The sequence below is a fragment of the Hemitrygon akajei genome, chromosome 4 (assembly GCF_048418815.1).
Source record: "Hemitrygon akajei chromosome 4, sHemAka1.3, whole genome shotgun sequence".
Taxonomy (NCBI): domain Eukaryota; kingdom Metazoa; phylum Chordata; class Chondrichthyes; order Myliobatiformes; family Dasyatidae; genus Hemitrygon; species Hemitrygon akajei.
This window is the reverse complement of record NC_133127.1, coordinates 89,306,247-89,332,286: the sequence shown is the minus strand read 5'-3', so window position 1 is coordinate 89,332,286 and position 26,040 is coordinate 89,306,247. Positions and strand designations below refer to the sequence as shown.

At 43.4% G+C, this 26,040-nt stretch overlaps 1 protein-coding gene across 1 annotated transcript in view; it reads right to left on the bottom strand.

Moving 5' to 3' along the window:
* Positions 1-26,040, bottom strand: part of pdgfc (platelet derived growth factor c) — a 267,864-nt gene that overhangs the window by 107,141 nt on the left and 134,683 nt on the right. Inside the window, exon 2 of the mRNA XM_073043028.1 lies at positions 23,174-23,369. Coding sequence (XP_072899129.1) covers positions 23,174-23,369 — 196 coding nt within the window. The remainder of the gene's footprint in view (positions 1-23,173; positions 23,370-26,040) is intronic.

Sequence of the window (26,040 nt, the reverse complement as noted above, 5' to 3'; positions counted from 1 at the left end):
AAGAAACGCTAGAAATCCTGTAACAGCTAAATAGCGAAAGCCGGTGGAAAGTCCACGTGCGTCCTTTTCCATTTGCCTTGGAATTGGTGGGCCTTGTCACGGAAGAACGGCTTTTGCTAACAAAAAGGAGAAATCAGCCCCAACGACTCTCGAAGGATTGACATCATAAAAGGAATGGGCAAGTTTAAACTCTCTCTCTTGACTCCAACAAAAGGCTGCAGCCTGCAGCTTGAATGAACTTGAGTGACTTTTATATTTCCATCGGACAATACATTATCCCCTAGACAACGATAGAGCTATTTCTTATTGATTATTATTATACCCGCGCTTTTAGATTTAGTATTGACGATGTATATTATCTGTATGTTTGCATCGATGTTATTTTTGTGTATTTTTATCAATAAAAACTGTTAAAAATAGTACCATCAGACTTCAACGGACCTCTCTATCTTTGCTGGTAAGTGACCCAGTTACTGGGTACGTAACAGACCTCATTGCAGGAAAACTGATCATTGGGCTCTCTTCTTCCATCTGGCCAACAGGCAGAGGACTAAAGCACAAGGCATCTGAGGTAAGGACAACAAAGAGGTGGTCACGGGAGGCAGGGGAGTGGCTATGGAATTGTTTTTGAGTTAGTGGACTGGGCTGTGTTCAAGAACTCATCAGAGGATCTGAATGAATACATCACAGTTATCACAGACTTTATAAAGACAGTTATGGACATGTGTGTCCCCAAAAATTATTCAGAGGCTTGTCCAACTTACGGACTCCAGTCAGCTTAAATTGGCAAAAACATCCCTACAACCATGAGGCTCCTGAACCAGAATGAATTACTTCACTTATCTCAATACCAACGGATTCCACAAACAGTGGACTCACTTTCAAGGACTCTACAACTCATGTTCATGATAATGCTTGTTTATTTACTTGTTATTATTATTTTATTTTTGTATTTGCATAATGTGTTGTCTTTTGTACATTGGTTGTTATTCCAACCTTGTGTGAGGTTTTTAATAGATTCCTTGTGTTTGTTTGTATTTACTCTGAATGTCTGCAAGAAAACAAGTCTCAGGGTTGTATATGGTAACATATAGATACTTCGGTAATAAATTTAATTTGTACTTTGAACACCGTCAGCTACTAACATTCAGCCATTCAGTTCTTGCACCAAATGGCAAATCACTAGTTTAGTAAAAATAGGATCACTTTGATCACTTTACATTATAATGGACTTTGTTGTGTTTTTGTTCTAGTTGCATTCTTTCTTGTAAAATTCTGTATAATTTATTCTTAGATTATGTTTTTTTCTTGTGAATGTTGTTTATATGATGCTCTTTGCCTGTGATACTGCCATTAGTATGTTTTCATTGCATCTGGCATGCATGTACTTGTGCATAGAACAACAAACTCAACTTGAATTGACTGCATTCTCATTGAGAAGTCTTTTCCTCAAGTCCCTTTTGCATCATTATCCTATATCTTAAACCTGCATCATCTGATCTTTAAATCACCTACTAATGAGAACTAAATCCTTTTATTTTCTATCTATTGTACATATGATCTTGATCACTCTGTCAAATCGAGCACCTCCACTCCGTCCGCCACAACAGACAGGGTCTCCCGGTTGCCACCCACTTCAACTCGCCTTCACATTCCCATTTGGATATGTCCATACATGGCCTCCTCTACTGCCATGATGAGGCCAAACTCAGGTTGGAGGAGCAACACCTCATATACCGTCTGGATAGTCTCCAGCCCATTGGTATGAACATCGAATTCTCCAACTTCCGGTAATTCCCTCCCTCTCCCTTCCCCCATCCCACTTTCACTCTGCCTCCTCTTCTAGCTGCCTATCACCTCTCTCATGATTCTGCCTTCTTCTACTACCCATAGTGTTTTCCCCTTATATTCCTTCTTCACCTCTCCTGCCTATCCCCTCCCTGCTTCCCCTCCCCCACCCCTTGATCTTTCCTCTGATTGGTTTTTCACCTGGCACCTTCCACCCTCGTCCCACCTTCTTTATAGGGTCCCTGCCCCCTCCTTCTTCAGTCCTGATGAAGGTTCTCGGCCCAAAACATTGATTGCTCATTTCAATCTGTTGAGTTCATCCAGCTTGTTTGTATGTGTTGAAATCTCCTCTCTATCTGCTCTGCTCCAAGAAAAACCTCAGCTTTTCCATAGTAAGTATAGCTGGAGAGATTCCTGTGGGTCAGTGGGGATAGTGCATTTATTCAAGAGGTTTTGAGAATAACTTTGAATATTTGCCTCTGCCTGTCTTCTTGTGACAGAGTTTGAAATAGTAAGTCTGGTTTGGAAGGCCAGTGTCAAGCACACAAACAATGTGGCATGCCCATCTGAGCCAGCCGAGTGTGACTCCAGCCTCAGTATACTGCTATCTACACAATAACTCAAAGCAGATGTGGTGTCAGGCAGTAGTTTGCTTTTGATAGAGATTTCCAAATTGGCTAAATTTGAGAGAATGTCAGCACCAGAGATTTTTGATATTACAGTGGCAGCTTAGTTCTTGGAAATGGAAAGGAGAAGCATTTACTGTGCATTTCTGTGGAAACTCTCTGGCAAGAAGAAAAAAAAGCAAGAGCATCCAGAAATTTTGTTGCAAACATTAACTACAGCTTGTAAGCAGGTGAGATATCAGAACCCAGCTATTATGATCAATAACCTTAGAGGAACACAGAGCATCTGCAGAAAATTATCCAAAAGATGCAATGCAGTTGCTAGGATAAGGATTGTGAGAAAGAAGCCTATTAAAAAGGCAGCCAAGAAAGGAGGCTACCCTAACTGGGAAAGAGGAGAGGAAACATTAGAGTGGAGAGAGTGAGCAATTTCAAGTTCCTGAGTGTCAAGATCTCTGGGGATCTAACTTGGTCCCAACAACACATTGATGAAGTTATCAACAAGGCAAGAAAGTGCTATATTTCATTAGGAGTTTGAGGAGATTTGGTTTGTTACCTAAACACTCAAAAATTTCCATAGATATACCATGGAGAGCATTCTGACAAGCTGCATTACTCTCTGGTATGGTGAGGGGGGGTGGTGGGGGGCTACTGCACAAGATTGAAAGAAGCTACAGAAAGCTCCATCATGGGTACTAGCCTCAAGACATCTTCAAGGAGCATTGCCTCAGGAAAGCAGTGTCCATCATTCAGGACCCCCAACACCGAGGGCATGTCCTTTTCTCACTGTTACCATCAGGAAGGAGGTGCAGAAGCCTGAAGGGACACACTCAATGATTCAGGAACAGCTTCTTCCCTCTGCAATTTAATTTCTAAATTGATATTGAACCCATTTATATTTTGTATTTTGTTATTTCTGTTTTTACACTACTATTTTTAATCTATTTATTTATTTATTTCTATGCTTATCATGTATTATACTGGACTGCTGCTGCTAAGTTAACAAATTTCACAAAGTATACTGCTGATATTAAACCTGATTCTGATTCTGAAGTATTATGAATCGTAAGGGATTCAAAATCAAAATGCCACACAGGCTACGAAAGGCCCTCATAAACTCACATAGTCCGACGGCTACTTGCATTTGATGTGTGGAATAGTTTGATTTAGTTTGCAAGGACATTGAAGAAAGGTGGGTAGGTTCCAGACATAATGATTAATGTTGGTTAACGTAGGAAGCAGCAAGCAAGAGATTTTGTTTGGACATTGGCAGAAGCCTCACAGGTTATAATATTAGGACCACTCCCAAGTCATATGTGATGTGTCACAGAGAGTTAAGGTCCAGAAATGGCAAAGAAAATAGGATCCAATCGGTTCGTTTTCATTTACCTTGGTGATATCCTGATATTTTCTAGCACCCCCGGAGAACATGTTCACTATGTCCGTCAAGTCCTCCAGAGACTGGCAAAACCAATCATTTGTGAAGGCGAAGGATTGTGAGTTCAACGTTCCTTCGGTCAGCTTCCTGGGTTACATCATCAAGATCAGGCAGGTGAGCACAGACCCTGAGAAGATTTGGGCAGTGGAAGAATGTCCTAGGCCCACTACCCACAAATAAATTCAACGATTCCTGGGGTTTACAAACTTCTACCGCTGATTTATCAGAGACTACATTTGAGTGGCGGCCCCCCCTTACCTGGCTTACCTCGCCTACTACCCACTTCCGTTGGGACTCCGAAGCTGACTCGGCGTTCACCGACCTGAAGAGGAGTTTCACCACTGCTCCCATCCTGGTCCACCGGACCCAGCCCGTCAATTCATTGTCGAGGTGGACGCCCTGGACCCTGGGATAGGAGCAGTCCTGTCCCAACGATCAAGTTCATACGAAAAGCTTCAGCCCTGCGCCTTCTATTCTTGCCGACTGTCCCCCGCCAAGTGGAATTATGATGTGGGGAATCGGGAACTCCTGGCAGTCAAACTAGCATTGGAAGAATAGAGGCACTGGCTGGAAGGGGCAGAACAACCGTTTGTGGTATGGACTGATCATAAAAGCCTGGGGTATATTCAGACCACCAAACATTTGAATTCCTGCCAGGCCCGTTGGGTGTTATTTTTCGGATGTTCAAGTTTTCCCTCACATACCATCCAGGGTCCAAGAACGGGAAGCCGGACACGCTCTCCCGCCAATACAACTCCAAGGAGGACACTTCCAGCCCAGGGACTATCCTCCCACCATCCTGCGTGGTTGTCACCCTCACTTGGGAGATCGAGTCCAAAGTAAAAGAAGCCCAACAGGATGACCCGGACCCTGGCAATGGACCCGGCAATCGCCTGTATGTGCCAGTTTCCGTTAGGCCACAGGTTGTCCAATGGGGGCACTCGTCTTGGTTCGCCTGCCAACCCAGGAGTGATCGGACCCTAGCGCTCCTATGTCTCGGCATGTTCCATCTGTGCCTGGGGAAAAGCCTCTCATTGGCCACCTGCAGGTTTACTTCATCCTCTACCTGTCCCTGGTCACACATCACCCTAGACTTCGTCACTGGTCTACTCCCTTCACATGGGAACACCACCGTACTCAGTGTGGTAGACCGGTTCTCCAAGGCGGTGCACTTCGTAGCCCTCCCTAAACTCCCTTCCTCTCAAGAAACTGCAGATCTTCTCATCCACCACGCCTTCCACCTCCACGGAATCCCCGCAGACATCGTCCCCGATCGCGGTCCCCGGTTTGTCTCACAGGTATGGAAGGCCTTCTGTCAAGCCTTAGGTGCATCGGTCAGCCTGTCTTCTGGCTTCCACCCCCAGATGAACGGGCAGTTGGAACGGGTCAACCAAGACCTGGAGGCGATGCTACGTTGTGTAACGGCAAACAACCCGTCAACCTGGAGCGACCACCTCCCGTGGGTTGAGTACGCCCACAATTCACTGGTGAGCTCTGCCATTGGAAGGTCTCCATTTGAGTGCTCCCTGGGGTACGAACCCCCACTGTTCCCCGCGCAGGAAGAGGAGATTGCGGTACCATCGGTTCAGGACCATATCGATTGGTGCCTTAAGGTCTGGGAGGAGACATGCATGGCACTACTCGGATCAGCAAAACGCAACAAGAAGACAGCCGACCGACACCAGACTCCGGCGCTTGAGTACCAACCGGGGCAGATGGTGTGGCTTTCATCCAAGGACATTCTGCTGAACAACGAGCATAGGAAACTCGCCCCTCGCTCCCTGGGACCATTCAAGGTCGGAAGTGTTATCAATCCCGCAGCGGTCCACCTAAAACTGCCAAGATCTATGCGCATTCACCCAACTTTTCATGTTTCCCAGTTAAAGCCAGTCTCCGTCATCCCCTTGTGTCCCCGGCTGAGACTCCAGCACCTGTCTGTATCATCGACAACCATCCAGCATACACTGTCCAAAGACTACTGGATGTGCGCCGTAGGGGCAGGGGTCTCCAATACCTGGTAGATTGGGAAGGGTATAGTCCAGGAGCATTCTTGGGTCTCCCATTCCTTCATCCTAGACCCTTCCCACATCCAGGATTTTCATCGGGACCATCCAGACAGGCCTGGAGGCTCTCATTGAGGGGACAGTATTGTTATGGTCCCTTCTGGCAATCCCCCACCTTGCTACTTACTTCAGGAATTGGGCCTCAATCCCCTTGTTTAGTTTCCAATCATTCCCAGGTTCCACTAACTACACACACCTGCTTTCCATCAGAAAATGCAGGATAAAGAACCTGTGATCACAACAAGGAGCTGCCAGTTCGTTGGTTGACTCTGGTGTGAGTAACCTTGTTTCATGGTTCTTATGTCTGCCAGTTCTAAGCCTAGCATCGCTCCTGGATACTGATTCGAAGATCGCTACGTCAAGAACACCTCCTGACTCTGCCTCTGCGCCCGTGTCCTTGCTCATGTAACAAGTTTAGGAACAGTCTAAACCTTTAAAATCATAGATAGGGACTTCATTCGGGTTTGTCTGAACAAAAAGGGGTCCCAAAAAACTTGACCACTGCTATATTACGATTAGGTATACCTACCATTCTATGCATAGGCCACATTTCAGAAAATCCTCCTCCTACCTGCATACAGGCATAAAGAGCATGGCTCCAGAGATAAAGACAACAAAGGGGACATTGCAGGAGGCAGAGGAGTGGTTACGGGATTGCTTGAGTCGGTGGACTGGGCCATGATCAAGGACTTACCATAGGCTCTGAACCAATACATCATAGTTGTCATGAGTGTGAACCCACAAAATCATTCATGGTCTTCCCCAACCAGAAGCCCCAGATGAACGATGAGATCGGCAATCTGCTGAGGACCAGACAGTGGCATTCAGGTCTGGCGACCAAGTAAGATACAACAGGTCCAGGTACAATCTTCACAAAGCCATCTCATGTGCAGAGTGACAATTCTGGAACAAACTTGAATCACAGAAGGATGCCCAACAGCTGTGGCAGGACTTGAATACTATCACCTCCTACAAAGTGAAAATCACGCAGGTGAGAACAAGGCTTCACTTTCAGATGAGATCAATGTCTTTTATGCATGCTTAGACTGTCAAAACATGGAGCAACCTTCACAAACTCCTGCTGAAGGGTCTTTGCCCAAAATGTCGATTGTATTCTTTTCCATAGGTGCTGCCTGGCCTGTTGAGTTCCTCCAGCATTTTGTGTGTGCCATTTACAAACTCCAACAGTCCTCAGTGACCCTGTGATTTTGGTCTCTGAGGATGATGCGAGAGCACCTTTCAGGAGGGTGAACATTCAGAAAGAATCCGGCCCAAATGGGGTACCTGGCTGAGTACGGAAGACCAGTGCTGATCCACCAACTGCAGTGTTCACCGATATCTTTCACCTCTCACTTTGGCAGTCTGAGGTATCCAACTGCTTCAAGCAGGCTTCAATTATACTGATGCCTAAGAAGAACACACCTCAATGATTATCATCTAATCGAAAACTCTCCACGGTGATAAAGCTCTTTGAGAGGGTAGTGATGAAAACTCAGGTGTGTGACTTCAAGATGGTGCCAGCAAACAATGTGACCAAGGCCGATATCTGGCAGATAGTTTATGAAACTGCTACTTCAAATGTGATTCTATTACTAGGCTACGTGCAATTAGAATCTGTAATTTACACGTGGATGGTGTGTTTTTGGACCGATTGAGCAATCTGGCACTTTGCTATCTCTGGTGGGGTTTGGAGCAGAGTGAGCAGCCTGGAGGGCTGGTAGCCAGGAGACGTGCCACGAGCTCATGATTGGCTGTATTGCTTCTTTCTGATTGAGGCATCGAGGGCACAAGCCCATGATGAATTTCATTGCTTTTCTGCAATTGAGGCATTGAGCAAGGCTGAAGTCAACGTGCACGAGAGTAAAGGACGAGCGGGTCTTCAGTGCTGCCAGCCTGCATTTCACCAGTCTTCCCCTCTCACTCGTTAGCTGCTGTCGGAGGAAAGTGCAGAAGTCTTGGGATCCACATTGCAAGCATTGATTGAAGAGGCTGTGGACTTGTTTTGAGGTTCATGTAGCATGTGTCCCTGGATTCTGGTTACTATTTTTACTGTTTTTGAGTGATTTGATTTGAACAATCGATGCTTCAGTGAAGAATACTTTGCCCTGCAGCCTGCAGTCGGCTAGCTGCCCAAAGCGGAACTTAACTAAACTGAATACTACTAGACTCCTGGTTTAGTGTTTCACATTGCATGTGTTGTCCACTTGCTTTCTGGCATTTCTGCAATTTTTGTTTCGCACATTGGGTGCTTGATATTTTCTTCAATGAGTTCCATCGCATTTCTTTGTTTCATGGCTGCTTGTGGAAGCATGAGCCTCAGAGTTGTATTCTGTATACATACTTCAATAATAAATGTACTTTGAATCCTTGTATCATTAAAATATATCAACTCCTGCCTCAAAAACAACTTGGATCCATTCCATTTTGCCTTCCTTCACAACAGGCCCACAGCAGATGCCATTTCACTCAGCCCTGGAACATTTGGACAGTGAAAATGCAAACATCAGGATGCTCTTTATCAACTACAGTTTGGCAGTCAGTATTATCATCCCCTCAAAACTAATCAGAAAGCTTCAAGACCTTGGCTTCAATACCTCGTTATACACTTGGACCCTCAATTTCCTCTCTTGCAGACCCCAGTAAGTTTGGATTGGCAAAAACACAATCTCCATCAGGACAGGTGCACCACCAGGCTGTGTGCATACTTGCTTTATACTTTTGTCTATGAGGCTAAGTGCAGCTGCAATTTCATATCTAAATTTGCTGATGTCACCACTCTCATTGGCAGAATCAAAGATGGCGATGAATCAGCATATTGGAGGGAGATTGAAAATCTGGCTGAGTGGTGTCTCAACAACTTCTCACCAGAAGATCTCTCCTGGGCCCAGCGCGTAAGTGCCATTACAAAGAAAGCACAGTAGCACCTCTACTTCCTTAGAAGTTTGCAAAGATTCAGCATGATGTCTATAATTTTGACTAACTCCTATAGCTGTGTGACGGAGAGTATATTGATTGGTTGCATCACAGCCTGGTATGGAAACGCCAATGTCCTTGAATGGAAAATTCTACGTACAAAAAGTAGTGGATACAGCTCAGCCATCATGAGTAAATCCCTCCCCACCATCAAACACATCTACACAGAGAGATGTTTCAGGAAAGCAGCATCTATCATCAAGAACCCCCAGCATCCAGGCCATGCTCTCTTCTCGCTGCTGCCATCAGGAGGAAAGTGCAGGAGCCTCAGGACCAACCAGACCAGGTTCAGGAACAATTGGTTCTCCTCAACCATCAGGTTTTTTAACCAGAGGGGATAACTTCACTCAACTTCACTTGTCCCATCACTGAACTGTTCCCACAACTTAGGGGCTCTCTTTCAAGGACTCTTCCTCTCATGTTCTTGATATTTATTGTTTTCTTTGTATTTGCACAGCTTATTGTCTTTTGCGTATTGGTTGTTGTCTGTCCCATGGAATGATGACTTCCACTGATTCTATTGTGTTTCTTGGATTTACTGTGTATGCCCACAAGCAAACAAATTTCAGGGTTGTGTGAAGTGACATATATGTAATTTGATAATAAATTTACTTTGAACTATTCAAGGTAGTTTAACGTATAATCTAACGTCCATTGAGAAAGGATGCCCAAACTTGGGCACTCCAACTATCTTGGAATGTGCTAAGCCTCAATGCCTGGAGTGTGTTGTGTCTATACCACAGTGCCAGGAGAACAAGCAGTGAAAAGTGGACCACTAAACAAGCCACAGTGCAAAGCACTTCCAGCGGGATTGTGCCAACAAAATCCTTGGTGTCCTAATTCAATGAAATATGGACTGGCTGAACGCAACCAAGACTATTCAAGTGTTCCTTGTGGTCCATTAATCACTGAGCTAGAATGCCCGTCTAAAACAAAATGTGAAGATGATCCTACAGTTGTCCTCAATCATGAGTCAAGCACGGATGATCACTTGGTAGACTGGTCAACAAAGACCAGTACATTTGAGCCAGAAGAACTACCAGCTAGAGAGATTTAAAAAGTACTTGGGCAAATGACAAGTAGGGAAAAGAAAAAAATGAAATAGGCACAACAACATGTTTAAGCACTGTTTAAATCATCAGAAAATTTTCTTAGATTGATTTACTTTTTTGCTGAGGCTTTATCACAGGATTTCAGAATTACAAAGCTGGTAAAATCATAACAATTTGGGAATCGAAGGAACCAGAAATCACTGCAAGAAGTACCTTGTCAATTTCCTTCTCCCCACTGCTGTTAAGACCCTTGGTATGTCATTGTTGAAAAGGCTCCACGTTATTGCAGATGATAGGTTCACTGATTCCCAGTGTAACCTTCCCTCACCACACAGCAAAGCTATGCTATGCAACAACAGAAAATCGCAGCATAACAAACTGGCAGACCCTGGGTTATAACAGGGTTCTGTGGCTGAGAACTGGTCTGAACACAAACTATTCTAATGTCAGAAATTAATGACAGTGTAAGGGAAGAGGATTTCAGAAATAACGGCGATGGGAGAGTCAACAGGCATCAAAAGCCGGGCTCTCTAACTCAGTGAGTCTGCTTAATGTTCAAAGCTCTGCTAAGCTCATCCCAGTCCTGATTATTGTAGCTCAGTGAAGGTGGGGAGGGGGGCAAGTGGGTGGGTGATGGGGCACTAGTGGATGGGTGTTGGGAGAGGAAGCGCAGAAATGCTCCTATCCCACCTGACAGAAATTGCTTATGGTCTGCTCCAGCCAGCAAATCCATCCATGTCCATCCTGCTGATCTCCCAAACACTTGTTCATACGTACAGATTGTTTATTAGCCAGGCATTTGTAACCTGGGCAGGATCTGTACATCTTTAAATGTATTTAGCGATACAGCACAGAGTAGGCCCTTTGAGCCACACGACTCCAACAACTCCACAACCCCGATTAACCCTACCCTAATCACCGGACACCTTACAACAACCATTTCACCTGCATGGAACGTCTTTGGACTGTGGCAGGAAACCAGAGCTCCTGAGGAAAACCCACACATTCCACGGGGAGGATGCATTGAACTGAGTTGACTTTATTACTTACATCCTTCACAGAGACCTCTTACAGAACAGGGCCAAAATTGAGCTCTGAGCTCGGGAACGGCCCGAGCTGTAGCAGCATTGTGCTAACCAGTCCACTACCATGGCGTCCTTACTGAGTTTTAGTAACACACTTGTTCGGTGTGTTACTTTGGTGGCTCTCGTGCTGAGAGAAATTAATCAGCCTCCTATGCCATATAACCATTACTGCACAGAAACAGGCCATCTCGGCCCTTCTAGTCTGTGCCGAACGCTTACTCTCACCCAGTCCCACTGGCCCGCACTCAGCCCATAATCCTCCATTCCTTTCTTATCAATAACCCTAACCAATTTTACTTTAAATGACAATACTGAACCTGCCTCTACCACTTCTACTGAAAGTTTGTTCCACACAGCTACCACTCTCTGAGTAAAGAAATTCCCCCTCGTGTTACCCTTAAACTTTTGCCCCCTAACTCTCAACTCATGTCCTCTTGTTTGAATCTCCCCTACTCTCAATGGAAAAAGTCTATCCACGTCAACTCTATCTATCCCCCTCATAATTTTAAATACCTCTATCAAGTCCCCCCTCAACCTTCTACGCTCCAAAGAATAAAGACCTAACTTGTTCAACCTTTCCCTGTAACTTAGGTGCTGAAACCCAGGTAACATTCTAGTAAATCTTCTCTCTACTTTCTCTATTTTGTTGGCATCTTTCCTATAATTCGGTGACCAGAACTGTACACAATACTCCAAATTTGGCCTTACCAATGCCTTGTACAATTTTAACATTACATCCCAACTCCTATACTCAATGCTCTGATTTATAAAGGTCAGCATACCAAAAGCTTTCTTCACCACCCTATCCACATGAGATTCCACCTTCAGGGAACTATGCACCATTATTCCTAGATCACTCTGTTCTACTGCATTCTTCAATGCCCTACCATTTACCATGTATGTCCTATTTGGATTATTCCTACCAAAATGTAGCACCTCACACTTATCAGCATTAATGCCACTATCATAAAAGGCCAGATATCAGTGTCTGGTGCTTCACCTCCTACATCTCCCGTTGATCTGGAAGTTAAGTGGGGTGGGTGCTTATCACTACATTATTTTATAGTATTCTTGGACAGACAGCTAGTACTGGTCGCTTTCAGCATCATCCTAAAGATATAATTTAGCTCCACGGTACTGTAGTGGTCAGCGGATCGTTATTACAGTTTTGGGATTCAGAGTTTGGTGCTCAATTCTAGCGACCTCTGTAAGGTCCCTCTGGAATGTGTGGGTTTTCTCCAGGTGCTCCAGTTTCCTCCCACGGTCCAAAGACATTCTGGGTAGGCTAATTGGTCATTGTAAATTGTCCCGTGATTAGGTTAGGATTAAATTGAGTTTGTCAGGGGTTGTTGGCGCATTGTGCCTGTAAGGGCCAGAAGGGCCTATTCCTTGCTGTATTTCAAAATAAATAAATAAAATAATTCGATAACATCAAAGCCAAGAGCAAATCTCAAAACTGTGATGCAAATGATCAATAATGCAGCCCCAGATGACCTTCCCGAGAATGGCAAGATACACTTACTGACTTCCTTTGACTGTACAGCATTCCTTTGTAGATTAATGATTTGGATATGAATGTGATATTGATCAGCTGGTAAAATTAATTTAATCTGATTAAATGTAAGGAGGGCTAATACTGGAATGATATTCACAATGCACGGTGGGAGCTAGGGAGTATTGAAGAACAGTGGGCCCTTGGTGTACGATTCAAGGATTCCTGAAGGTAGGAGCACAAGTGACAAATAAGGCATCTAGGATACTCAGCGTCATTAGCAGGAACGTGCAATATGGGAACAACATTTTATGCACAGCTTTATGAAGGTTTGGCTAGGCCACAGCTGAAGTAAGTAGTACAATACTGCGCTATGATTTCATTGAGGGGGAGCGGAGGAGATTCACTGGGATGTTGGCTGAGATGAGGTGTTTTAGTTTTGAACAGAGACTGGATAGACTGGAATAGTTTACCTTGGAGCAGAAATGTTGACGGGGACATGACAGAGGTATATAAAGTTAGGAGGGGCATAGATAAGGTACAAACAGTAGATGGAGACATCCCTATAGCAGAGATATCTAAAACTAGAGGACATAAGAAAGGGATAAACATTTGGGGAGGGGGGTTGAGAAGGAGCTTTCTCACTCAAAAGATGGTTGGAAGCTGGAACACACCACCTAAAGGAAAGGGGTGGTATGTACTCTCAGGACATTTGAACCCTTTATACACAAGTCACAGAAAGTACAGGCCAACTGGTTGTACATGGAATTGGTACTGATGATTGGTTTATTGGCTTATTCGTTATTGTCACATGTCCCACTTAACAGTGAAAAGCCTACCTTTGTACAGGTCGTGTCATTACATGGTGCGTTGAGGTAGAAGAAGGTAAAACAATGACGATGCAGAATAAAGTGTGGAAGCTACAGAGAAAGTGCTGCTCAGGCAAACAACAATGTGCAAGATCATAATGAGGTAGATTGTGAGGTCGAGTCCACCTTATCATACAAGTGGTCCATTCAACTCTGACAGCAGCGGCATAGAAGCTGGCCTGGCTGTACATGCTTTCAGGCTTTTGTATCTTCTGCCAGATGTGAGAGGGCAGAAGAGAGAATGCCCAGGGTGGGTGGGGTCTTTGATCATTTTGCAAGAAGTACAGAGTCCATGGAGGAGAGGCTGATTTTCATGATGTACCAAGCTGTGTCCACAACCCTCTGCAACTTTGTGCAATCACGTGCAGAGCAGTTGCCATATCAAGTCGTTATGCATCCAGGTAGAATGTTTTTTTTTCGGGATGATTGGCATGGGTGCTGTAGGCTAAAGAGCTGGTTTCATTGCTATATATATCCGACTCATATCAAAGTCTCCTGGCGAAAACCCAGCACTTCCATTATCACCAGAAATAAAGTTGAACGACACCTCATTAAAAAACATTAAGTTCTAGAAATCTCGGTGAATGCTGACATCAGCGTTGACAAAGTCCTTTCAGCATGCTTACATTTTGCTGCTTCAGTTTTCAGTCATGGGCAAAAATATATTCTGGACAAGACAGCTGATTCAATGTTTCTATAAAATGTCAAGTTTATAGAGCCATGGTACCCCTAACCTCCTTAACATCCCATTTAATAGTCCCATAAAAACGAAAGTGTCTCCAATAACGCTAGATGGGCGATAGATTGTGCAGCACAAATACCAACAACCAAGCACTGCAAATATCTGCCATGCCCAGTGTGAACTTCTAATTAGCATGGAGTTAAATAAGTTGGATCAATCATGTCATATATATGGACAACACCAAGTGATGAAGAGACTTCTTAGCAGTGAATTAGAGAAAGGCAGTAGAATATACCCAATTCTATGGGAAGGACTAAGTGAAGCTCTGCACGGAATCGGCTGGGCTGAGCAGAAATCAGACACAGTGTCCATTTTGTATCCATTCCTAATATTTACACATTTTCCTCTCTGCCTGGTGTGAGTCATTTCCCACACTTCCTACCTGCTCCATTCTTTGCTCTCTAACTGCCTCACTGATTTAACAACCTCATGATTTCGTCAACAGCCTATCACCAAGGCAACCCTGGCCTCATCCTATTGGAGATATTCACTTCAGCCAATATATTCATCTCCTTACTACTTTGGAACTTAAAACAGGAGTCCTGAGGTGATTGGTGGACAGAGGAGCGGTGAGAGATTGTGAGAAGATGGAGCCAGTTGGTGGATGTGGAGGGTGAAGACGGGAGACCCAGATAGGTGGGTGGAGGTGTGAGACAGAGGGGAGGATGGAGGTGGGAGATAGAGGTGGAGGGAGGGGACAGAGATAGGTGGCTGGATGTGGGAGGCAGAAGTGGAGTTGGGAGATGGAGGGAGGTGGCTGGAGGTTGGAGCTGGCTGGAGGGAGATGGAGGTGGAGATGGAGATGGAAGGTGGGGTAGGAGATGGTGAAAGAGGGTGGAGGTGGGAGACAGAGGTGGAAGGTAGAAATGAGAGACAGAGGTGGAGGGTGGAGGTAGGAGATGGATGTAGGTGGGGGTTGGTGGAGGTGGAGGTGAGATGGAGGTGGAGGTAGGAGACGGAGTTAGGTGGGAGACAGAATTGGAGCGTGGATGTGGGAAATGGAGGTAGGTGAGTGAAGGTGGGAGACGGAGGTGGAGGTGGGAAAAGGAGGTGGACGTGGAAGACAAAGGTAGGTGAGTGGAGGTGGGTAGATATGGGGAGCAAAGAAGGGAAAATAAAGTCAGACAGATGAGGTGGGGTAGAGGAGGGGAGAGTGAAAGTAGTGACAGAGACTGGAGGGTGATGAACAGGGACACAATGAATACAAGTGCTGGAATCTGATGGAAAGACGGTGATAATCAGAACCATTTAAAGGAGAAATGAAGGGCAGATGGTGGGATATGATGTGGGGTGTGTGGGCGCTACATGGAGGGAACCAGGGAAGGGAAGGAGGCAAAGATGAGTGATGGGGCATTTGCAAGGGAGGAGGGTGTATATTGAAAAGGGAATAAAATTGGGGGATGGCAGGGATGGTTCAGAAGGAGACAGGGAGAGGGGGAAAAGGGGGGAAAGGGGAGAAAGGATGGGAGGGAGAGGGAGAGAAAGAGATGGAAGGTGAGTGAGAGAGAGAGGGACAGAGAGGGAGAAAGAGGCGCAGAAAGAACGGTTTCTCTCTTCTCTTGATCTACCCTAGGTCCTTTCGACTTTCAGCCATCCTACCTCATTAATTTCAGTCCTGATGCATGATCTCGACCTGGATTCTCAGCAGTTTGTCTGCCTTCATAGATGCTCCTCAATCTACAGAATTCCTTCAGTAGTTTGTTGTTTTTGGAACCACTGAGTCCGTTTCTGGACACCATATTTTCGGGAAGATATGACGGCTTTAGAGAGGGTCCAGATTGGATTTATTTGAATGATTCCAAGATTGAGTGCCTGAAGGAGCTCAAGTTCTTCTCCTTGGTACAGTGGAGGTTGCAAGGGTAAACTCATGGAGAGTCTAGACAGAGAACGTTGAGAGGAACTGTTCCTATTTAAGAAGAATCAAAAACTGGAGAAGACAGAATAAAGATTATTACTAAAAGAACCAAAAGTGACATGAAGATATTTATTTTACACAGCAAGTAGTTAGTATCTGGAATGCACTGCCAGATGGAGCCATGCAGACAGACTCAATTGTTTGAAACTGATCTGGATAAGTACTTGAAAGAAAAGAATTTACAGGGCTCTGGCAGAAGGAGGGAGAGAAGTGTTAGCTGAATTGCTTTTGCATAGAGCCAATACAGCAATAGAGCTCCAATTTGCCTATCATAGCAACAGGGCAATAGCAGATGCCATTCCACTGGCTCTTCTCTCAACCCTGGAACATCTGGACAGCAAAAATGCATACATCAGGATGCTCTTAATTGACTACATTTCAGCATTTGATGCTATCATCTCCTTGAAACCAATCAGTAAGCTTCAAGACCTTGCCCTTAAAACCTCCTTGTGCAACTGGATCCTTGACTTCCTCACTTGCAGACCCCAGTCAGTTTGGATTGGTAACATCATCAGCACAGGTGCACCACAAGGCTGTGTGCTTAGCCCCCTGCTCTACTCGCTTTAAACTTATGACTATAAGGCTAAGAATAGCTCTGATGCCATATTTATTTGCTAATGACACCACTGTCATTGGCAAAATCAAAGATGGTAACAAATCAGTATATGGGATGGAGACTGAAAATCTGGTTAGGTGGTGCCATAACAACATCTCACTTAATGTCAGCAATTGTTGACTTCAGAAGGAGGAAGCGAGGAATCCATGAGCCAATCCTCATCAGAGGATCAGAGGTGGAGAGAGTCATCAACTTTAAATTCCTCAGGGTTATCATTTCAGAGGATCGGTCCTGGGACCAGCACATAAGTGCAATTATGAAGAAAGCACGGCAGCACCTCTATGTCCTTAGAAGTTGTGAAGATTTGGTATGTCATCTAAAAATCCTCTCCATGAAACATCTATAGATAAGTGGTGGAGAGGCTATTTCCTGGTTCCATCAGGGCCTGGTGCAGAAACACCAATGCCCTTAAACAGAAAAGCCTACAAAACTTAGTGGACACACATCAGTCCATCACAGATAAAGCCCTCCCCACCACTGAACACATCTACACGAAGCAGTCTGGCAGGATAGCAGCATCCATCATCAAGGACCCCACTATCCAGGCCATGCTCTCTTCTCATTGCTGCCATCAAGAAGATGATAACAAGCCTCAGGATCCACAGCATCAGGTTTAGAAACAGCTTTTACCCCTTAACCATCAGGCCCTTGAACCAGTGGGGATAATTTCACTCAACTTCACTCATCCCATCAATGATCTGTTCCCAAATTTATGGACTCACTTTCAAAGACTCATCATCACTGACTGGAAACTCAGCTGGACATGCCAAATAAATACCGTGGCCACAAGAGTAAATCAGAAGCTGGGTATTCCATGGCTGGTAAATCATCTCCTGACATTGCATAGCCTTTCAACTGTCTGCAACGCACACAGTACAATGGAATACTGACGTAAAAGAGTAAATGTTAGAAACATTCAGTAGGCCAGGGAGAACAATGAAAAAGATATGCACGTGTAAAGAGCCTGATGGTTGAGTGAACTCGGCCTTTTCTCCTTGAAGTGACGGAGGATGAGAGGTGACCTGATAGAGGTGCATAGGACGATGAGAGGCATGGATCGTGTGGATAGTCAGAGGCTTTTTCCCATGGCTGAAACGGCTAACATGAGAGGGCACAGTTTTAAGGTGCTTGGAAGTAGATACAGAGGAGATGTCAGGGGTAAGTTTTTTTACACAGAGAGTGGTGAGTGCGTTGAATGGGCTGCTGGTGACGGTGGTGGAGGTGGAAATGATAGGGTATTTTAACAGAATCCTGGATAGGTACATGGAGCTTAGAAAAATGGAATACTATGGGTAACCCTAGGTAATTTCTAAAGTAAGTACATGTTCAGTACAGATTTGTGGGCTGAAGGGCCAAATTCGGCTGTTGGTTTTCTATGTTTCTATGAAAAAAGAAACTGTGTTTACAATCTCCATCAATGGAAATGAATAGATAGATGGCGTTTCAGGCCGAGACCCTTCTTCTTGAGTCCTGAAGAAGGGTCTCGGCCCAAAACATTGACTATCGATTCATTTCCATAGATGCTGCCTTACTTGCTGAGTTTCTCCAGCCTTGTGTGTGTTGCTCTGCAATTCCAGCATCTGTAGACTTCATCGTGTTTATGCATCTACAGTCTTCCTGATTTTCTACTTATCTGAGCTCCAATAGCTCTCAGGAAGGTCACCATTGACGAGAAAGTAGCCTATTAGATTGGCACATAAGCGCTTGATTCTTTGGCCTCTCGTCACACCCTGGTTGCAGTGAATGCCATCCACAAAATGCACCATGTTCTCCCTGAGCGCTTCTCCGTCAGTACTTCCTTATCTCATATCACGAGGGCTGCAAGCAGATGCTGATGTTCCCCTGCAACTCATATGCCATCCTGACTTAACAAGGTATTGTTATTTGTTGGCCACGGCAGGGTCTAAATGCTGCCAATAGCATTGTATGAGAACCTCCACCAAGATACCTACAGCAGGTCAAGAAGGTGGGTCAATGCCACTTTCTTAAGGGAAAACAGGGATGAGCAGTAAATGATAGCCTTACCATTAACATCCATATCCCTTAAAGAAATCAATACATTAAAATAAAACTGCTGCAGCGATGCAGTGAGCAACATTCACGACCACTTTCTGCTTCAATGTCTCAAACAGAATTTCCTGTTAGCCACAGGAGAAGAGGTAGGCCAAGTAAGTAACTTGGAAACTGTTACTTAAAGAGGTCATGTAACTTAACTGGCTCTAAGTACTTAGGTTTCTGTTTGTTTTTGATTGTTCCCTGGATGAAGAAGATTAATTGGAAAATATACCACAGTGTGGATTATTTTCAGTAGATACATTTGATCTTAGCAGTACCAGACAGATATTTACACACAGTTGCTGATCAATGCTTTTCTACATCAGTCGGGGCACTTCCGCAGAAGGAAATGCCATATCAGCCTTTAAGGCAGGGGCTCCCAACCTGAGGTCCACAGACCCCTCGATTAATGGTGGGGGTCCATGGCATAAAAAAGGTTGGGAACCCCTGCTCTAAGATCAGGATATATAAAAGCAAATGTCATACAGAAAGGAGATTATTACAGCATGGAAGATGTACAGTGAAAGTCACCTTGTGACCCAGTTGACAAATTAACTCACTGTTAAGCTGATGCTAGTGGGGTGTCCACGCCATAGTTCGATTCAGATTCAGATTTATTTATCACATGTACATCAAAACATATAGTCAAATACCTTGCGTTTACAACCAACAAACCCACAGATGTGCTGGGGGCAGTTTGCAAGTATTGTCACACATTCCAGTGGCAACATAGCATGCCTACAATGTTCAACACAACAACACGGGTAACAGCAACAACACAACAAAACAAGACCACACCAGCAAAACAAAATCCCCTTTCTCACCCTCCCTCTGCCCTCACACATACAGGCCTCCAAACCCAGGGCAGGCCACCTCTGGCCTGTCATACATATCTAGACCACAATGGATGCCAGTGGTTGTGTAACGCCTCATAGTGTAGCTACTCAGTTTGCTGATATCCACATAAAAGAAATTTCTTGTTGGTGTTATAAAAAGATAATGCTAATCTTTTGCAGGCAAACTGGCCATTCTCTTCTCTGAAGACATCAACTGCATTCTGGGACAGGGGAGGAGATTTGTGATGCACCCCAAATTTGGACATCTCTAGCGGAGGGATGGATTGGTGAAGCTTTCATTGTCAAGTTGTCAATAAAACACAATATGGCAGTGGAAAGTAAAGTTCAGCCGGTAGAATTCCTAATAGAAATGTACCTCTAAGGCATTTGCAAATAGAATTGGAGGTATTGTCACACTGTGATAATGAAATAGAACTGATGTCAAACATTGGACCATCTTCCTTACATGTTTCCCATGGAAATCCTAAAATCTTGTTATACCAGGGTGCAGTGGTATTGCCTGAATTATGCCTCAATCTCCTGGGGTAAGTTAGGAGAATTTCAGGATTAGGCGATGTGCACTGACAACACATCCAAAGAGGATGTCATTTCAATGCTGGTGCTTACCACCTCCTCTCCATTATCTCCCTCTTCATCTTTCCCCTGTAGCTACTACAGGTCGTCAGGTAAGGACAATGGTCTCATGAAATCGAAAGTTTGTGCCGCGTGCAATGTGGCACTGTGGCAAATTCTTCAGGTTTCTTTGGTCATTCAAGGGACCAAAATCTCACTTTGACAACCCTAAAGGCACTCTTCACTGGGCTTCATCTGACCCTGATTACAACATCATTCTGCAACATGCTCAGGACCCCAGGTAAAGCTCATAGTGAAGGAGTGAGGTGACAGCCTTCCCTCACAAGCAGCCTCCCAAATAAGATTTGAAAGGCACCATAAGCAACGTGAGAAATGAGGGAGCTGAACAAATTCCACAGAAATATGTTATTAACCATGAGGATTCTCATGCTTTGGTTGCAGAAAAGCTACGCATTCAGGGTGCGTAGCCGCCCTTGCAACCCGAATATAGCTTTCAGTTCACGTGAAGAGCTAAGGTGAGCACGTAAGTGCAGTCTACCATTTCCTGTGACCTCTGACATCTGCTGATCTCAAGGGAAACTCAAGAGGAAGGAGAAAGCACCTCTGACCTTTCCAACGAAATAAAGAACTACATCACATAAATTATCTGCTATCACTTGAAATGATCTGGAAATAAAGTTCTAGGTGACATTGGACTCTCCACTACCGACAAAGTCATCCAGATAGAGCTGTGTAGTTGGAAATCTACAGGTCTCTGAAACCACCGGTTTGGAGGGGAGATTCCAGGGGGCCAGGATCTCTGCAAAATGACCCATTTCCCCCCCCCTCTCTGTTTGGTCCTTGGCAGATATAAATTAGTTACAGGTGCTCAGAGTCAGTGTGAACCAAGTGGATTCCTTCTTTCCCTTTTGAATCACAGACTGTTGAATATTTTAGAAGGTTTCTGCTGCTCACTGAGATTCAGCATGGATTTGTAAAACTTAGGTCATGCCCTAACAATCGGTTTTAATACCAATTGGCGTATGTCATGAAATATGTTGTCTTTTCAGCAGCAGTACAATGCAACACAATGATAGAGAGAAAACTGAACATACAATATATATACACATAATAGTTAAGTTAAATAATAGTGCAAAGATAAAAAGTAGTGAGGTAGTGTTCGTGCTCCATTCAGGAATTGGATGGCAGAGGGGAGGAAGCTCCCGAGTCATTGAGTGCAGCTGACTAGGAACTAAAATAGTGAAGGAAAAAATACTTTATCTATGGATCCTCTTCATATAGACCTCCAGGTTTCTGATAGACTCACAAAATTGGAATTTAATTGGAGTTGGAATGGGTCTATTATTGTCACATGCACTAAGGTACAGTGAAAAGCTTCTCTTGCATATTGTTCACATAAATCAATACATTATACAGTGCATTGAGATAGTATCAGGTAAAAAGTGTGAAAGGGACAGAGTAAGTGCCATGTAGGTAGACTATAAGGTGTAAAATCGTAACAACATATTGTGAGGTTAAGTGTCCATCTAGAACCATTCAATATGTCAGGACACTGAAGCAGGGAGCCAATCTCAGACCAAGACCTGTGTGCACTGTGATATTTACTGAGTAGCAAATCCAGGGGGACAACAAAGTCAGCATCAAAGTTCGGACAGAGATCAAACCATCCAGAGAAATCCAAAAACCAGAATGGGGAAACAGGCAGAGTCAATATTCAGACAGACAGAGTACAGATACACATGCTAGCAAGGCTCAGGAAAATTCACTGGCACAATATGGCAACAAATAGGTGAAAACACAGGACTGAAATACACTGAGCTATAAACAGAGAGGCAGATGATAGGTGGAGCACAATGAGACACAGGTGGCAGCAATGCAGGTAATAATGAGAGACAGGTGAGAGACGGAGTACTCAGTGATACAGGGGCCGGAGTAGAGCAGGAGCGGGGACAGGAGCACATGGCAATACAAAACCACAGAATGACGGCTGGGGGAAACACACAAAAAGATAGAGTTCAACTGGAGGTACTGACACAATAGCTTTATAACAGTGAGGCAGAAGCTGTCCTGGAGCCTGATGGTACATGCTTTCAAGCTTTTGTATCTTCTACCCAATGAGAGAGTGGAGAACAGAGAATGTCTGGGTGGGTTGGGATCTTTGATTATACTGACAGCTTTAACAAGGCAGCACGAAGTATGTACAGAGTTTAAAACCATAGTGTATATGTCAGTCAAATTATTAACCCAATAGGAAATACAGTGCTTGACAAGAGACTAAAATGAAGAAGGTGGACTGAGAAGATTTGAATAATTGTGTCTCACAAAGTTTTGTATTCAGGGTTTGATAAGCCATAGTATGTATCAACACTGAAATTAAGAAAAAGGTTGACAGTTTTCTTCAGTTTCATGTGTTAAACATGAGAACAGTAGCATATGTTCATTGCATCACCTTAAATTTTATTCAATTTCAAATAAGAATTTTATAAATAATTTGTACCAAGGAATCATGGGTAAGATGTGAATGTGTGGTATTGGCAATAAAAGAAAGATCATTTTACTTTGATTCCTTAAATTGCATGAATGAACTTATTTCAAAATCCCCGGATTAATAATATGGGATAGAAATGTTTAAACTTTAATATGAAGTATTGGGAATGCAGAGGGAAAGGTATTAGGGAAATATTGGGAAGCTGAACAAATTTTGGAGATTATGCATTAAACTTGAGAGATACTACATGTTTATAGAGACATCATAAATAAAATACAGGAAATATACAATTGCTATAATGCCTTCAGCATTGAAAACTTTGGTATCTAAAGAGACTTCAATTCAAGTTGGAGGAAGTATTGGTGGGTAATAGGTGAGTGTGAGAGGAATGGAACATGGGGGGAGGTCCATGTTTCTGGGGTTCTATTGGAAGATCTACCCAAACTTTTAGACTCTGTCAAGGAGGTCTGAGTTCGGCTCCTATCAGTAATCCATTTCTTTGTTAAGAGCTGAATTAGTGTTCCGAGAATGAGGCACTCACTTGCACAATCCGTTCTCGGGCTCCTCAAGTCCGAACCTTTCATCGAAGGTGAGCTGTATTTGCATATTCTCATCAGCTGCTATTAGTCTCCACACCAGCACCACATCCCGAGGGTAGCTCTGCGGAAATCGGGGACTCTGCACAAATCCGTCCTCCGAAATTGTAATAATTTTTTCATGCTGATGATCGTGCACTCCTAAATGATGAAGGAAGTCAATGTAATTATTTATGTTAAATAACAAGATCTCATTCTCAGCTTTGATTAATTTTATGCACTTCATTTTGTTTAACTTTACAAAAATTAACTGCTATGAACATAAATCCCATAAAGAATAATGAAACACAAGAACCAGCTTTCTAATGAAATGTTGGTAATCTGGAATATATTTAAGCATTCAATATACCATATCATTTTTAACAGGTATCTGCTGAAAGTTCCTTCAAGATGATTGGCACGAGGCCTGTTCTTTCATCACATACTTGGCTACAGGTTACGAAATTTTGAAAAATAAATACCACATGCTGTTAGGTTTTTCAGACTTTCCCTTCACTCAGAACCAGACATTACGGAGGATTTAAATAGTGAAAGATATTTGTTTTCCTTAAGGTAGTTTCAGAAGTTGGTTGACAATGAAAGGCTAATTTTATATTGTTTTAAGTCAATGTATCTGTTTGGTGTTTCTACACTCTGTTCTGTTAACTCAAAGGGAGTGTTAATATGGCTGCAAGATTTGAAGGAATTCATTTTAGATCACGAGAGCAGCAGGGCAGCAGTGTGATGTGTTTCGGTTGATTGTGGTGCAGTGTAGTTATCAGTTCTGGCTTTAGGACGCTCTGTATTCAGAACCGTGAAGGAGTCATTCCACACCGACACTTACTCGATGTTCCAAGCCTTCTACTGGGTGCAACATGCATGAAACGGTGAATATGCAACTGCAATGTTGACACATACATCTGCAATACTCAATTTTCTTGATTACTAAAGTGAGAAAGAAGTATTTCAATTATTTAATAATCATCAGTGAGTTATCTAAGTGTAATTAGCTTCCATATTGCTGCCACCAAGGCACTTGTATGCAATCTGAGATCAAAATGTAAAGTAGTCCATGAACCCTGCCCACTGCCTGAACTTGCTGCACAACTTTACCTGATCTGGATACAAAGGGACTTTTGATTCCTCATAATTAAATACCCTCCTGAGAAGCATTATGAGCCACTGGAGATTAGGAGTCTGGCCACTTATCCTGAGTGCTCACCAAGTTAGCACCCTAATGGCTTTTGACACCCTGCTAATGTTCTTAAAGGCTCTAATAATTGCATGTAATTAAAACCAGCATAAATATATATGCATATATAGTATATGCCCTTGAAATTAATTGAACTAACAGAGGCAGAGTGAAATGTGGAAAAATAAGTTAACGTATGCATTCATTACCCAGGACATTCTCTCTTCCTACTACAACCATCAGGGAGGAGGTACAACAGCCTGAAGATACACACTTAATGTGTTGGAAGAGCTCCTGCCCCTCCCCTATCAGATTTCTGCATGGACAATAAACTAACCCATGAACAGTATATCACTATTAGTGCTCTCTTTTTGCACTAAATATTTAATTTAATTTCCTTCCATATGTTCCTTATTGTCATTTATAACATTTTTTAATGTATTGCACAATACTGCTGTTGCAAAACAATAAATTGCATGGCATATGTCAGTGATAATCAACCTGATTCTGATTCCACTGTGGATTCATTATTGGTAACTCCATTCAAATAAACGGCATTGCTTATACATCTGGTCCTTCTAATCAGCTCATCTCTGACTTCTGTATTTCAATAATAGTCAAGAAGCTGACTACTGAGGACCAAGTAACCAGTGTTTCCCTGCAGAGCCACCAATAAGAAATGAGCACATTCCAGGACAGATGCTGCAGAGCAGGCAAGGTATGATTTAAATGATCATAAATCTGACTCTCTGACACTGCAGAATGTTACCTTCTTCAGCTCATCTAAGATTCCTTTAGCCTAAGATTTAACCCTCTTTCATATAAAGCATAAAATCTCCAGGCGATGCCTTTGAACTGGTCTTTAGTTCTGTGCTTCTGCAGGTCAATTGAGAATGAGGCAGAGCCTTTTGAAATTTTTATCAGGAAAATACCTCATATATACATAAAAAGATCTATTGAAATGTACCTCTGCTATTTTCGAATGACATGTTTATGTGTAACTCAAGCCTGCCTTGGAATTCTGGGTCCAGCCGGAGCACTTTGCCTTGATTCTTTGGTTGGATTATATGGAATAACATTTCTGCAACAGTATAATAGACACTGATACTCTTCAACTGTACTATGAATGATTTTGCACTGTGGTGAGAGAGAAGGAAGAGATGAGCTTGGCTTAACTGTCTAGTAACATACATAATCTACACTACCCTTATGACACATGATTTATGAATGCTTTCTTTTCAATGGGAAATGTTTCACCCATCCTCTCACATAACAACAGAGTAACTTGGAAATAGATATCCAGGAGAGTATATGTCTAGACCTTGATGTGTCTTAATTAATTCATCACAGCTGAAGATAGGTGCAAAATACTCCAGCTTGGATGTGAAAAGAATAAACCTTTCCCCAATTTACCTGTTAGTGTGAGAGGATTATTGCTGGAAATGATGCAGCTGTAAAGAGATAGTGGGGTCAGATTTCTTTTTAATGCCGTTATATTTGGGTAATCAACCACAGCACACTGTTCATGAAAATAACTGAAATCCAGACAAGGTTTCGATCGTTGACCCATGCATCAAGTTTCAGCCAGGCCTCAATCACAACAAACATTTCAAAATCTGCCATATGATCTGTTCCCAAAGG